At 40.0% G+C, this 15164-nt stretch overlaps 2 protein-coding genes across 2 annotated transcripts in view; one reads left to right on the top strand and one right to left on the bottom strand.

Moving 5' to 3' along the window:
• Positions 1 to 152: 152 nt before the first annotated feature.
• Positions 153 to 1620, bottom strand: LOC131332880 (uncharacterized). The gene is made up of 3 exons (XM_058367189.1): positions 1106 to 1620; positions 772 to 952; positions 153 to 340 (listed from the first exon to the last, which is right to left on the bottom strand). The coding sequence occupies exons 1-3, from the start codon at positions 1307 to 1309 to the stop codon at positions 153 to 155; spliced, it is 573 nt and encodes a 190-aa protein (XP_058223172.1). The 5' UTR covers positions 1310 to 1620.
• A 10881-nt stretch (positions 1621 to 12501) lies between these two features.
• Positions 12502 to 15164, top strand: part of LOC131332213 (26S proteasome regulatory subunit 8 homolog A) — a 7597-nt gene continuing 4934 nt past the window's right edge. Inside the window, exons 1-2 of the mRNA XM_058366295.1 lie at positions 12502 to 12834; positions 13804 to 13901. Of these exons, the coding sequence (XP_058222278.1) occupies positions 12633 to 12834; positions 13804 to 13901 (300 nt within the window). The 5' untranslated portion in view covers positions 12502 to 12632. The remainder of the gene's footprint in view (positions 12835 to 13803; positions 13902 to 15164) is intronic.

The raw sequence follows: 15164 nt of genomic DNA, 5'->3' as shown, positions 1-15164 counted from the left end.
TTAGCCACTCAGTATATTTTGCATTTTTCAACAACAGTTGAAATTAGAAGTCTACCTCATTGGGGCAACAGAAGAACCAATTGTGGTCTAACCCAAAGGCAGCACACACGTACCTTGAATTAGAAGTCAGATCAAGGCACTCGTGCCTCCTATCACACTCGGATAGCAATCCGAGCCTTCACTTCTGCAATCAACCGCTTGGGTCTAAAAAGTGTTGCACCCACCTTCGCCGCGAAGGGAGGGAACAACATCACATGGCTGTGAGGTGAGTAATAGTGTGACACAACTGGCAATTGTAACGTAGGCCATTGTGGAGTATGCCATTTCCCACCATCTGGTACTATGTAAACAACAAAGGGTAAATCCAGTGCACGAGGCTCTCATCATTGCGGGGTCTAAATAAGGGCGGGCTTGGCGCAATGGTAAAGTTGCTCTATTGTGACCTGGATGTCACAGGTTTGAATCATGTGAAACTATGCATACTTTGCGTAGATTTTGCGAAGGCTCGCAAAATCTGAAGGTATTTGAGTCTCTTTTTGTTTGTGCATGAAGAAGTTAGACAACAGCCCGAAGATTGGGCTTCATTTTAATCAATCTTATCATAAATGCTCCAAAGTATAACAAATGAGTAATACTAAGTATCTTCTTTTAAACCACACCGTACAATTTACTTTTGAAACATTCATGCGAGTAAAACTTTTGATAGTAAAACCATAGAACATCATTTATGTGATTTCCTTGAAGCAATCATATCCTATTCTGGGCCCGAACTTTGCATTTCAATGGCCCCCAACCCCCCCCCCCCCCCCCCCCCCCCCCCCCCGGCCATTGTCCCCAGCCCTGTTTTTGCGACAATCTCAACTTTCACATTGGGGCACCAGATATTTAGCGTCTGCGCATCGGCCAAATCCTCCGGTCCCATCCACTCGTTCGGCCACAGCCTCCCCTTCGCCTTCACGTCAAATGAATACTCAAAAGAAGAATTCTGAATAAAATACAGAGCCATTCTTTTCGAAACCCGGGAATCGATCGGGGAAACTATCGACGGGAACATTGCTTTCACCATTGTATGGTTCATTCCCTTCTGGGTAAAGGGTTCCATTACTGTCATGGAAAGAGGTTTTTCCTTGTAAAAAATCGACACCACAATGTCGTCATATATCGAAACTGCGCAATCTGCAGCCTTTGTAATGTTGAATTTGATTTCTCCTTCCGTAGTTATGTGAGCTGAGGAGATATTTTGGACGGAGAACGAAACCGATTGGACGTTGATTTCTGGGACGTAGGGATCGAATCCATATGTCATCATCTAGGTTAGAGCGCCCAAAGCCTTATATATGATGACAGAAGCTCCAACCAATAGCAAGAGACCAACAATTACAGACAAGAAGTCCGGCTCTTGCTCGGCGATGGGTCGAGATTGGGGCGGTTGGGACAATGGTGGTTGGGTTGGAAAGGAGGTGGAAGGTTCAAGGTGCGGGGCTTCTACCGTAATGGTGGCGGCGGCTTTCGCGGTGGGGAACCCCACGGTGGCTTGGTCGGTGGCAGAATCGATGTCGGTGGTTTCCGACCGGGATGTACCCTATGGGAGAGGGGGAGGGCAAAATTTCACGGCACATCTTTCTTGTTTGGTGAAAGAATGAAATTTAGAAGCGAATGAGAGGGTATATATATCTCTCTCTTTGGAAATGTGAATCGAGAGAGATGACTTACGGTCGCTCAATTGAAGATGTATGAAAAGGATAGACTTTGTCAGACAATCTAATTTTATTGTGACAATGAGTTGGCATTGCAAATGGATAATTTGATGTACAAATGAGTGTTCCGATCGCTATTGTTAACTAAAGTCTAACTAGTTTTTAGTTTATTTAATCGAACTTTTCTAAGTAATTGAGTTGTATTTTACCACCTTCCAAGAATATCTATACGACCTTACATTGAAAATGGATTATGTTTTGAACATTACCAAAAAATATGACAAAATAAAAATATTTTTTCCTCATTTAATTTCATAACATTAACCTTTTTAAAAAATTTTGTGGTAAAGATTGATGTTATTACCAACAAATAAGAACAAGCACAGCACCACATCAGAAGCAAAAAACTAAATCAATCTGCTAATATAGACCAAAAGCTATCTCTTTGGGATCCTCTATGATATAGGGCAAAGTCCATTTTGACTCATATGGTTATCGCCAAATGTCGATATTCCCTTCATGGTTCAAAATTGACCACATAACCTACTCGTGATTTTGAAAATGTGCGAATAGACTCCCTGCCGTCATGTTTTTCATCCATATTAATGGACATAACATTAAAAGACTGATATACTCTTATCATGTCCCTTGATTCTTCGTCTTTTTTAAATTTAACCACACTATCTCCTATACCAAAAATTGAATTCAAACCATTGATATTGTAAATTTTGAGGAGTATTACATTGATAGTGTGGATATTGTAAATTTTGACGAGTACTACATCGATACCAAAATTCAAATCAATCAAAAAATGGAAAACTCATGGTCGAATCGATTTTGTTATGAAATTAAATTTTCAAATTTGAATTTACTAAAAGTTAGATTACTGAGTTATTGATGCCTAATCGAGATGATTTTTTACAAAGATACTTTATTCTTTATTTAATACATTATGAATGACTCATATTACATTCTAAAGACGTGTGAGATACACCTCCATTAATATGGATGGAAAACATGACTGCAGGGGGTCTATCCGCACATTTTCGAAACCACAGGTAGATTATGTGGTCAGTTTGAAATCATGAGGGAGGTATCCGCATATGGCGATAACCACAGGGATGAAAGTGGACTCTGCCCTAAAAAATACTCATGCACTAATACAATGGTCTCTATTAACATAACCTTACCAGTTGAACAAAAAAAAAAAACTTCTTCCCTATATTAGTCCAAGAAAATACTATGTCCCCAATGTCTTTTACTATTTGATCACAAATACTGTTTGGGTTATAGCCTCTCTATTGTTGAAAATTGATAGTGTGGATACACATCCGCTGCGGCGTATGGTCCTGTGCGGCTTTTTTATCACTCCTTACGAGTTAGCACGGTGTATCTTTTAGTTTTGCAGTCGCCACTTGGTTTAAGGAACAAAGAAACCATATTGAAATTCTTAATTAAAGTTGGGAGTAGGGGTAGGGCAAGTGTTAGGCACCTCTATTCGCCCCAACCCAAAAGGTGCGCTATATTTTTCTATTTAGTGCCTTTGGATGTTTATAAGAAATTAATTATGCACGGACATTTTGATTCAACCTCTTTTGGCGACGAAAACAATAAACAAATAAAGGATATATGGGATAAGAGCAGGCAACTGCCGGATCATAAGAGCAGGCATCACACACTCAACCCTCAAATGCATGCCTAGTCTCCCTTGGCATTTGATCTGGCGTCTGAAGCTACCACCAAAATTAAAGTTATTCCTTTGCTTGATTTGCCACAACGCCTTGCCAACTAACGAGTTTTTGCATCACCTAACACATTCTTAATTCGATCGGCAAGGTATGTATTGGGCGGAGACACAACAGAATCTTAGCAGCATATTTTGTATGGGAATGTCCAACTTGGGGTAGCATCCGGCGATGTATAAATTTGTCTCTCATGAATCCGAACCAACATATTCTGGTTTCTTTGGCTAAGGTGTGGCCTTTGTTGGATGAACATATGCGTATCTCAAACTGGTTGCATTATTGTGGTTCATGTGGCGAGGCTACAATGATGTAATTTTCAATAACGCGCGCACCAGTGCTCCCTCAAAAGGCTGCGTGCGTAGCTTCTGCATTTGCCTCGGCTTTGTTCGAAGAGGCACCGAGCAGCCCCTGCTCCAGTCCTCCTCCATTAATTCCTGATACGGGTCTCTTGGTCTCCTCCATGTTATGGTTATTTTAAATTAAATGTAGATGGTTCTTCCTTTCAAAATCCTGGTTATGCTGGTTTGGGTGATGTATTCCGTAATTGGATGGGTGAGTTTGTTTTGGGCTATGAGCGAGCTCTTCATGTCAATTCCAACATAATTAATGGCAGAACTGTGGGGGCTGTACGCTATGGATTATGGGGTGCTCGTTGGTTTCGGGTTTCCTCATCTCATTATCGAGACTGACTCTGTCTTTGTGTATAATGCCTTACGTAGGAAGTAGGTCCAAACGGGTCATCTCAGGAGAATGCTCTAAGACGTTCAGGTTCTGCTTTCTGATTTCTCCTCGGTGTAGGTAACTTTTTGCTATCAGGAGACTAACGGTGTAGTTGGCTTGTTAGCCAAGCATGCAGCAATTTCTCAGGATGGTTTTGTTTTGCATAGTTTTGCTCCCGATTTTTTGTTATCAACTTTGTCTCAGAAGGGAGGAACAATAGTTCCTCTTGTTGCCTAACACTCTTGTACTCCTTTTGCCTTAATATAAGTTATGTTGTCGATTTAAAAAAACTGCCAGATCATAAAAAAAACCAGCTTCTAGAATCTAACGTGAAGCTGATTGCATGGCTACCTAAACAATCATGAGGTCATGGCTTTAGCACAAAAACAACATTGAGGCCGTGGCTTCGAAGATCAACCTCATAGAGAGATCCCCATGAATGGTGTTCCACACCTCCAGTATTTCAACCAACACTCGTGTAGCTATTACCAAGACCCTCCACCGTATTACCTGCAGCGGCCACAGTACTATGTGTTGGGAAGAATTCGGCAATAACAGAAATTCTAGAGAACAATCTCATTGCTTACAACATGATTACATGAATGAATCAAGTTACAAAGTACATAACAGTAGACAAATCGTAAGTACGAGATACAAACAGAATTTTCGGATCAAGAACCGAGTCCTGTGTGATACCACAGTCTCCTTAAGAAAGATTCACCGCCTACCGTGGGTGTTGTAGGATGTGTTGGCGTCTTTCTCCTAGGGTTGGCTCGGCTAAACCGCAAGCTGTCAGAACACCACCGTCGACTGTCTTGGCGAACTGAACAACCGTCTGTCTTTCTCTCACAAGAACAATATTCAGAGTATATGGAACAATAGGAATCTCTAGTACTCTCTACCAAGACATGATTCACCAATATAAAGGAAGGAAACCTCCTATAATGAATTCGGGAATTGAATTGCATGTAACTCCCACAATGAATTTGAGAATTCAAATCTGCCATTAACCTCATAATGGGGAGGAGTAAACCAGGTTGTAACTCCTGGTCCTTAACATACGTCCAGATTCGTTGAACCAAATAGAGGCCTATCGGTTGCCTCGAGAGACCCTCCGTATGCCTCGATTTTATTCATCTGATTTTCCTGAAAAATTTCCAACAATCCCCCCATGAATGAAATTGGCAGACATACTAACGCAGAGTACAAAGCTGACCCGGATAGAGAGACAACGGATAATCCCTGCATAGGATAGGTGGCTTTTGGCCTAGAACCTTCCATTGTGTTAGCCTATCGGGTTTACTGGCAGACCAGTGTGCAGTCCCGCTTTGAACTGTTCCACCACCAATGTAAACCGAGACAACATACGTCACACAGGACTTCTCCTGACGTAGTTCAGTTCTCACTGTTGGGTTCATTTTAGCCATGACACCCCCTTCCTGGTTCTGCAAGTATTTTCTCGAGAATTTTACCACCATTCTCAAAGAAGTGGCCCCACTTCATACTAACATAGGTGACCTTCTTATAAAGGGTATCCTGCTATACCCCGCCTGGCAACCCAACGCATAGGAGTCATTAAAAGCAATGTTTAACCTCTTCCCATTTGCAGGTTTCACTGTTCTACACCATAAGAATGAGCAGGAGACCGAGTCTCCTCAGTGATTGTTCTCTGGTACTCGCGAAAGATAGTCTTATTGAACCTAGATCTTGGGATCTCCAGTCAGCTAGGTTGGCTACCCCCGCGGTAACTATGAGCGTAGTGGCTTTAGCCCCATCCCTTTCGATGCTTGCTCAACTAGCTCTCGGTTTAACCCTTTGGTTAGCGGATCCACAATATTGTCTTTTGACCTTACATAGTCAATAGCGACAACCCCACTCGAGAGTAGTTGCCTAATGGTATTATGTCTATGTCGAATATATCTAGACTTACCATTATATATATTACTTTGTGCCCTACCAATCACAGATTGACTGTCGCAATGGATACTAATCGCTGGCATAAGTTTCTGCCATCTTGGAATATCCTCCAAAAACTAACGTAGCCACTCGGCCTCCTCACATGTTTTATCTAGAGCAATAAACTCTGATTCCATCATAGAACGTGCTATACATGTCTGTTTGGAAGATTTCCAAGAAACAGTTGCACCACCAAGTATAAAGACATATCCACTTATGAATTTTGAGTATTTCATAACTGATATCAGTTTGCATCACAATACCCTTCAAGTACTGCTGGATATCTAATGTAGTGCAACCCCAGATCACGAGTATACCTCAAATAGTGCAGAACCCTGACTATTGCTTTCCAGTGATCATGACTTGGATTACTCGTGTATCTGCTCAGTCTGCTGACTGAATAAGCTATATCGGGCCTTGTACAACTCATCAAGTACATTAGGCTCCCAATTATCCGAGAATACTCTAATTGAGATACGCCTCCCCCCCCCCCCCCCCCCCCCCCCCCCCCCCCCAATTCTTGGATAAATGGAGATTTAAATCCACAGGGGTTCTTGCGACACTTGAAACACACGGGTTGAACTTCTCAAAAATCTTGTCAACATAATGAGTCTGAGACAACACAAGTCCGACATATGTTCTGGTGATCTTGACACCCAGAATGACATATGCAAGGCCCATATCCGTCATGTCAAATTTTGAGTTTAACATATCCTCGGTAGACTGAATGACCCTTTCATTACTACCAACAATGAGCATGTCATCAACGTAGAGACACAAAATGACGTACCCTTCGTTTGTGTCCTTGACATAAACACACTTGTCATATTCGTTGATTTTGAACCCACTCGACAACATAGCATTGTCAAATTTCTCATGTCATTGTTTCGGTGTTTGCTTTAGACCATACAGAGATCTAACAAGCCTACATACTTTCCTTACTTAACATGGCGCGGAAAAACCCTCAGGTTGTTACATGTAGATTCCTTCATCTAAATCGCCATTTAGGAAAGGTACTTGACATCCATCTGACTCATACGTAGCTCATTGGTTTACTGCAGAATGGAGTCAATTTTACTCTTAATAGCCTCCTTTCACAAAGGACCCTCAGGAGAGCTCGCTATTGTTTTGAATGTCTGAGGCTTACTTTCTAACATAAAAATTCAGAAGTCTGGACCAAAGGATGTTGAAGTTTTAGCTAGGCTCAACATCAACTTCTTCCTCTTGATCTTGACTGCTTTCACCAACAGTCTTCAAAGTTCGCTTAACCGAACTCGACTCCTTTATGAATCTATCTGAAAATATGTGTTCAAAGAACAACACATTCCTAGATTCCATGGTCTTATTCTTGTGAATATCTAATACTCACATTAAGACATAATACAAGTTGCTATTGTGCGCACACAATCAACAATCGTTAGGCCTATTCTCACCTTCTTCGGTGTAGGTACAACCAATTTTTGCAAGACACCCCCACATTCGTGAGAATTTATAGGAAGGGATTGACCCCCATAACTTTAGGGTTTTATCAACTTTCTTGCATGGTACCTCATTAAGGCCCTCATATGTAGAGAGAAATGCTTCACTCCATCAACATAGCATCAATCATAGCCTCTGAGGCAAGATTTAGCCTTTTAACAACTCCATAGTTTTGAAGCAAATAAGGTGTAGTGATTTGGTGAACTACCACGATAGACAAAAAGTTCCACCAAACGGTAAATGTACCACTTCAATTCTATCCACCACCTTATTCTTTTGCTTCATTCTTTATAAGAATGAGTTTTATCCAATATTTTGTCCATTGCTCTCAAGCAAGTATACACCTAGCAATATTTCATACTAATACTGACAAAAGTAACAAAATACTTGTTGCCACTTCATGTTGGACATACCTTTTACTTGTTGCCACTTCGTGTTGGACATACCTTTTAAATTGCACACCTCAGTGTGGATTAAGTTCAATGGTTCAATTCTTTTTTCAACTTATTGAAAAGAAGTCCTTGTCACTTGAACCTTTACAACGGCAACCACTTGTCCGTCCTGCTCATTTTCTCAAACGAGAGGAACATGTTCCCGTAGAAACCACCGCTGGCGCACTAGACAGTTGTGGTGAAACCACTTGGGACAATACCACCACAAGTATTCCCATTGTTAGAACCATTTGAGATCTCCATCAACATATATGCATATAGTGTGCAAAGATGCCAAATGCGACCAGTTTCCTGAACCATATAAAAGTTCAAGTCTGTACAAATATCTCCATATTTCCCAGTTACACGTGGAAAACCTTACAGAATTCACATATTAACATAGAATCATAGAATCTATTATTCTCAACTTAGCATAACTGACTAATACTTATGCTAAACAAAAAGTGTGAACTCCACAAGTTTTCGGCTTTGCATCAATATCAATAAATAACATATACTATGTTTTTCTGTTTTTTTTTTCAATGGCAAAATAAACCTTACTATCTGACAAGAAAAGGGCAAAACCAATTGAAATAGAAAGCTAAAAAAAAAACCACGTGCGCGCATAGGTTACACTATCAAAATCCATTTCTGACTAGTAACTCCAGCCATCATTAAGAGCCATAAACCCAATTCTTAAAAACTCCAATTTTTAAGAATATACAATGCACCACCAATACACAAACGTGGGGTATTAATAGTATTGTTACTGGTTGATTAATCCCAATCTGCTTTTGTCCGAAAAACAAAACTTTTTTTTTTTTTCGAAAAACAAATCTGGAATGACCACGCATGGTCCAAGCTGAGTAGACCACCCCAAAAGCCGTATAAACTATTGATTTGAGGTCAAGTCGCACACGATTGACCGAGGCCGTAGCCTATTTGTTATCAACATCCGTGATTGAGTTGCGCACGACTGATTGAAACTGAAGCCAAACAATTTTACAACAAACTTATCCGAGGTCGAGTCACGCACGACTGACCGAGGCCGTAGCCCAATAGTTTTCACAAAACCCATACAAGGTCCAGTCGCGCGCGCACGACTATTCGAGGCCGAAGCCAAACTGTTTTTTTTTTCTCTTCCAGCATCCACAAAGCAATCTACTATCAAGGCCAAAAGCCAAGCAGATTACTCTAATCTCAGACACAAGTGAGACTCCACGTACCATGCTAGGTGTGTACCATCCTTCAATCATGAACACCGACCAACCGTATGCTATCCACCATCCTGTGGAAACAATCACCAAAATTTCCATCCACAAAAGTTATGCCCAAATATGGATTAAATTAAACTATTCCAAAAAGAATAAGTTTCAGTCCTCCAAACCGAGATCAGACACAAAATAGGAAAACAAACATTTTCCCAAGCAACCCGAAACTGGCTTGATTACTGATCATGTTAACACACAACACCCATTAAGCAAACTTTAATGTCAAACTTAACCGGATTCATAATTCGTAACCAGGATAACTAGAATCCTCAAAGTGTTAATTAGTCTAATAGTCAAATACTGTATCAAGCCAAGTAACACAATCGCAACGCAATCACGATGATCGATACCATTCAATGCGTTCATTTTGTTGTGCTTAGTGTTTTAATCATGGGATCCAATTTTTTCGTGCATCGGATTTTGAAAGTTCTTTCATCGGCATGCTGATTCATTGTTTGATTGAAATTTTTTTTTACGTCCGATCAAGTATGTATCGATAAGTATTTTACTTGATTATTGGCGTGAATGATCTAATGCTTCCCACATAATTAAAGTTAGATGGTTCCGATTTTTAAAAAATAGCTTAGGCGGCCCTCAAGTAGTGCATTATAGGACTTTAATGTCTTTGGAAGCACCGAATGCGTTCCGATCATGTGGTTTCCGACATTCGATTATCACCTATTCAGGTGAGAATGATAAATTTGATAAGACGTTAAGAGATAAGGCGGTGGGGATATTCCAGAAGGTACCAGTGCGATTATACTACCTGATAAGAACAAGATCCCGAGAATAAAAGGATCTACAGGAAAAACCCAATGAGAATGGGGTGTTCGGCTAGCTATGGGAAGGAGTCCTAAAAAGACTAAGAAAATAAACTAATAAGGGAACGAGAATCCCAAATATATCGATTTTCCTAGACGAGATAGGAAAACTAGGGCAACGAGGATGCTTGGACAGCAAGCCAAACGTATGCCTATATAAATAAGGTTAGCCTAGAGGTAAAAGGTACTCAATACCTCGCACTTATACGTCTCTTCCTACTGATAATTAGGGTTTACTCAAGTACGTGATACTAACTTCGGCATCGGAGGGCCTTTGCCAACGAGAGACGAATGTGCGCTCACCCCTTGTCTGTTTTGCAAATTAGGATTCCGAAGATAAACTAGGGTTCCGGTGAAGAGGCACGAGAAACCGTTGCGCTCAGCGTGCTATTACAAGCACCATCAATTTTTGCCCACCTACATCTAGATCTGTTTCTAAACCCTAGAATTTGTTTTCATTTTTAGTGACAGAACCTGTTTCTAAACCCTAGAACCTGTTTCATTTTTCCTTGAGAAGTTGGTTGAATTGCTTGAGAAATTGGTTGGAATGCTTGAGAGAAGGGGGAGAGAGAGAAATAGTCCTGAAATTAATCTTGAAAATTAGTGATAGAACCAAACATGGGATTGGCCTCAGCATGGGATATCCTGATATTAATTCCGTGCGAATCAAACAGGGAATTGTATAGAATTCATGACTAAATTAGTACCAGAATAAATAGTTTAGAATTACTAATCTCAGGACTTTTAATTCTGTTTTTTTTAATCCCCGAATCAAATGAGGCCTATATGGATCGAAAAAGGACTTCACTTCCGGGATACCCAATTTACAAGGGACTCAGTTTCTGTTCAAGTTAGGTTCCGTCCAGTCCCATCAATTATTTGTTTTTGTTGGCCCTTTTCGGGCTCACAACAACGATTGGAATCGTTCATCTTGTAGAGCTCATAGAGTTCTTGTAGCATGAACTATTCAAGTTCATCAGAAATGTTTGATCACTTTATTAGAACAAGTTTATCTCGAAACAAATGTATGGAGCACACCAAATAAGAACCATTTGTTTCAAGATAAATGTGTCTTGTTAAGTCATTGATCGGTGTCCAACGAACTTCAATTTTTTAATTTCGAAGAATCTGACGAACTCTACAAGATGAACGATTTCGATCATTGTTGTGAGCCCAGGATGGGCCCACAAAAATAGAAAACCAGATGGGACTGGACTAGATGGAACCAAACTGGACATGAACTCAGTCCATTTACAAAACCCAAAGCAAAAAAAACAGTAATGATTCCCACACATATTTTTGTGCACATATCATGCAAACAAAAATGGATATTTGAGTTCACTTGTAGATTGACCGGACACATTAATTAAGTACACGGTCGGAGTACATATTTCTTGAAAAAATATTAGATGGTCAATATATAGACGATACATTTTTTTTCTATGATGAGAATTGCGGATTGTTGCACGTTTTCTTAACGAGGTTAAATTATTTACATCATCAATGTAAATATTTGTTTCCTTCAAATCAATTATGTTGCACCACGTCGTCAAAACAGAAGTCCCAATGAATAGAACATGGCGGCGTATCGCAATATATAATTGATTTAGAGGAAACAAATATTTATACTTGCGGTGTAAATAATTTAACTTTGTTAAGAAAACGTGCAACAATCGGCAATTGGCATCATAGAAAAAAAAAATGTATCTTCTATACGCTGACCACCAACTAGATCCTTTTCTGAATATCCCTTGTTAATTAAGGATCATAGATAATATTCTCGATCTTCTGTAAAATATGATACGAGTTTCTAAATTTCGAGTCTGCCTATTTTCGATCGGGAATGAGACACATGAACTTGTGGTAGTCATGCGTTTTACTTAATATCATTGTTACAACCGAATAAACTTCACAAAAAAAGAGAAAGAAGAAGCTAAACACAACCGCGACCCATGATCAACATAACGAATTGTTCTCATTTACTACTAAGTCAGATAGGGTCTGAACATATTCATTTCACCAATCCGACGACCCGACCTGACCTGAATCGGACCAAATCCGATCGACGGACAGCCCTAGACTACCCAGGGACATTGAATAATTTTTGGGGATTATTGAAACTCGAAAGCTCAAAATTTGAACCACCAAAGAAAATAAAACGAGAATGAGCAAAAAAAAAAAAAATACTAAAATAAAGAGAATTGATTTTGTTACTCTCTTTTTTGTCAGTATCATTTCTCTTCTCTCACAAAATAAACCATCTAATCAAGACACACATGAGAATGACGTTAATAAACAGCGGAGTGAGAAAATCAATCCCAGAATAAAAGGGCCCCCTTTTTTTTTTGCTGATAAAATAAAAAATAAATGAGTGTTGAGTGTGTGCAAAGGCAAGGAAACATCTATATATATAGATAGATACATACATGCATACTCGTGAAATCCCAAATCCCATCCTTCAAGTCTTCCGTCTTCACCAATTCCCCCAAAATTCTAGGGTTTCGTACCAGCAATGGCGACAGCAGCGATCGAAACCAAACAACCACCAGCCCCAGCATCGTCCGTGGAGGCGTGCAGCTCCACCAGAGCAAAGCAAGGCGAGGGTTTGAGGCAGTACTACCTCCAGCACATCCACGATCTTCAGCTCGAGGTTCGCCAGAAGTCTCACAATCTCAGTCGCCTCGAAGCTGAGCGCAACGATCTCAATTCCAAAGGTACATACATCCGTACGATTTTCGCATCTACTTCTTATACCGCAAAAGCAAACCCTAGGTCTTTTTAAGCTTAGGCTGTGCGATTCTAAGGGGATACTGTAGTCTGTCTCAGTTTTGTTTATTTTGCCTGTTCGTCGCATATTTTGAGTGTCTACATGAATCGCCAACACAAACCCTAGCTTTTTGTTGGCTTAACTGGCTATGCAATTCGATGTTAGTTTTCTTATGTGTTCTCTAATTTCTCTTAGTTTCTGTTGTAAGGCTTTTGGGTCGCTGTATCGTGTCTTGGTTTTGCTTATTCCGCTTGTTTTTTTTCCGCGTAAAATCAATATCTTTTGTGTCTACATGAATAGCCAGAACAAACCCTAGGTTTCATTAGCTTAACTGGCCATAGAATTCGATGTTAGTTGTCTTACGTGTTCTCTAATTTCGCTTAGTTGTTGTTCTAAGGCTTTTAGGTTGCTGTATCGTGTCTTGGTTTTGCTAATTCCGATAGTTTTTTTTTTTTTCCGCGTAAAATCAACATCTTTTGCTGTATCTTGTCTTAATTGTTTTCTCAGGGTTTGACCTGATATAAAATCTACAGTCGAAAATAAGGGTTATTTTTTTTTTTTTTTTACTCTTTTATGTGTATTTGTTTGAAAACAAAACAGGGGAACAGTTCTATGTTTTTTCTGTAAATTTTAGGACGGGGTGTTGTTTGGTTGACGACTCTTGCTGCGTGAAAGCAATGCCACCAGCAGTCAGTTGATTATAGTTATAGGAAAGTGAGTGTTATTGGCTGTATGGTTGATTTCGATGGGCATTTGCATTACCAGTCAAACAGCCGGTATTTGGTGATGTTGGATTAGACAAATCTTGACAAGAAGTAATGCACTAAGTTTTGCATTATTCTGATGCAGTAGCCCTGTTGTTTTTGGTGGTTTTTATGCAATTTCTTGTACCTAACCTTGTTTTATGAATGCACAGTGAGGATGCTTAAAGAAGAGCTGCAGCTGCTTCAAGAGGCCGGCTCATATGTTGGTGAGGTGGTCAAAGTTATGGGGAAATCGAAGGTTTTAGTGAAGGTATGCCTTCTGAAATTTCAAGTTGTCATTCTAATCCTATTGTCATCCTGATCCTATTGTCATCCTGCTGGTCTAGCAGCGTAAGGCACTAAGGCCTATCTCCAAAGGCCCCCCAGTTCGAACTTACATTGTTAACAAGCTTTTAAGAGTTATGCCTAGAGGTAGGAGAAATAACCTGAAATAATCTTCACAATATTGTTGGTCATCAGGAGCATATGTGCAAGCAGACATAAAAGACGTTCTTTGGCGATAGCCTCTATGCTCAATGATGGAACTATTGGAGAGTGTTTAACATACCTTTTTCAACACCAGCAGCGTAGGCAGTGTTTGGTTGAGTTCTATTTGTGCATTATTGACGATGTAACCATGACTATGGTGCCGTTTATACTGCATTTAGTCCACTGGTGTTTGAAAATTGGTTGTTTCTATTGTTCCTGAACTTGTTTTTCTGCATAGAGGATGATGTATCAAGTATCAGCCATTGTTGTATACGCAACTCGAGCTTGGCTTCGGTATTTGAGGAAGTTTAGCTATATTTTAGTCGATGGGAGCAAATCTAATAGGAGTATGTGTTTGTGGTTCTTTTCAACTTATACCTTAGCTCACTGATACCTGTAGCTACTCAGAAAACTCAGAACCTGGCGAAAAAACACCAAAAAGGATAAAGAAAGGAGTTTTCTAATGGCTATTGTTTTGGAGGTGGCTGGTACACTTAGATCACTGTTTGTTATGTTTAGAGGAGCAGAAGGTGATTGTTAGAGCCTGAACTCGGATATGAGTTGAGCATACATAGTAAGACCTAGAGCCTCATATGCTATAGTCTATGCAAGAATAGGTCCCATTTTCGTTTGCTAATGTTTATACTGTAGAAAGGGGTGGAAAAGAGACTTGGGCCTCGTTTGAGCTGGTTTACTGTTTCTAGGGATGTCGAGATAGGGGGGAATGGTATGGTGTTGGGATTAGTAGTTAAGGTAATACCCCATCTTGTTTTGCTCCAGACTAAGATTAAGGATTAGTAGTTAAGTTAATTTTGGTCTACCCCTCCCCTTAGTGCTACCATCTACTGTAACCATATCACTCTGCCTAATTACTGCACAGAATGACAGATGATAGACATGTCCAAGTTGCCTTAATCTTTTTGGTCTCAAGGATTGGTAACATTTTGCTTAATTTGTTGAGATGATGGTGACCTGACAAACCCCCAAATCGAAAATTTTCCTTGCTCCTTTCATGTCCAAAACTGACTTTGTCTCCAAATGCGGA

This window comes from Rhododendron vialii, chromosome 7a, assembly GCF_030253575.1.
Source record: "Rhododendron vialii isolate Sample 1 chromosome 7a, ASM3025357v1".
Lineage (NCBI taxonomy): Eukaryota > Viridiplantae > Streptophyta > Magnoliopsida > Ericales > Ericaceae > Rhododendron > Rhododendron vialii.
This window is presented reverse-complemented; position numbering and strand designations above follow the sequence as displayed.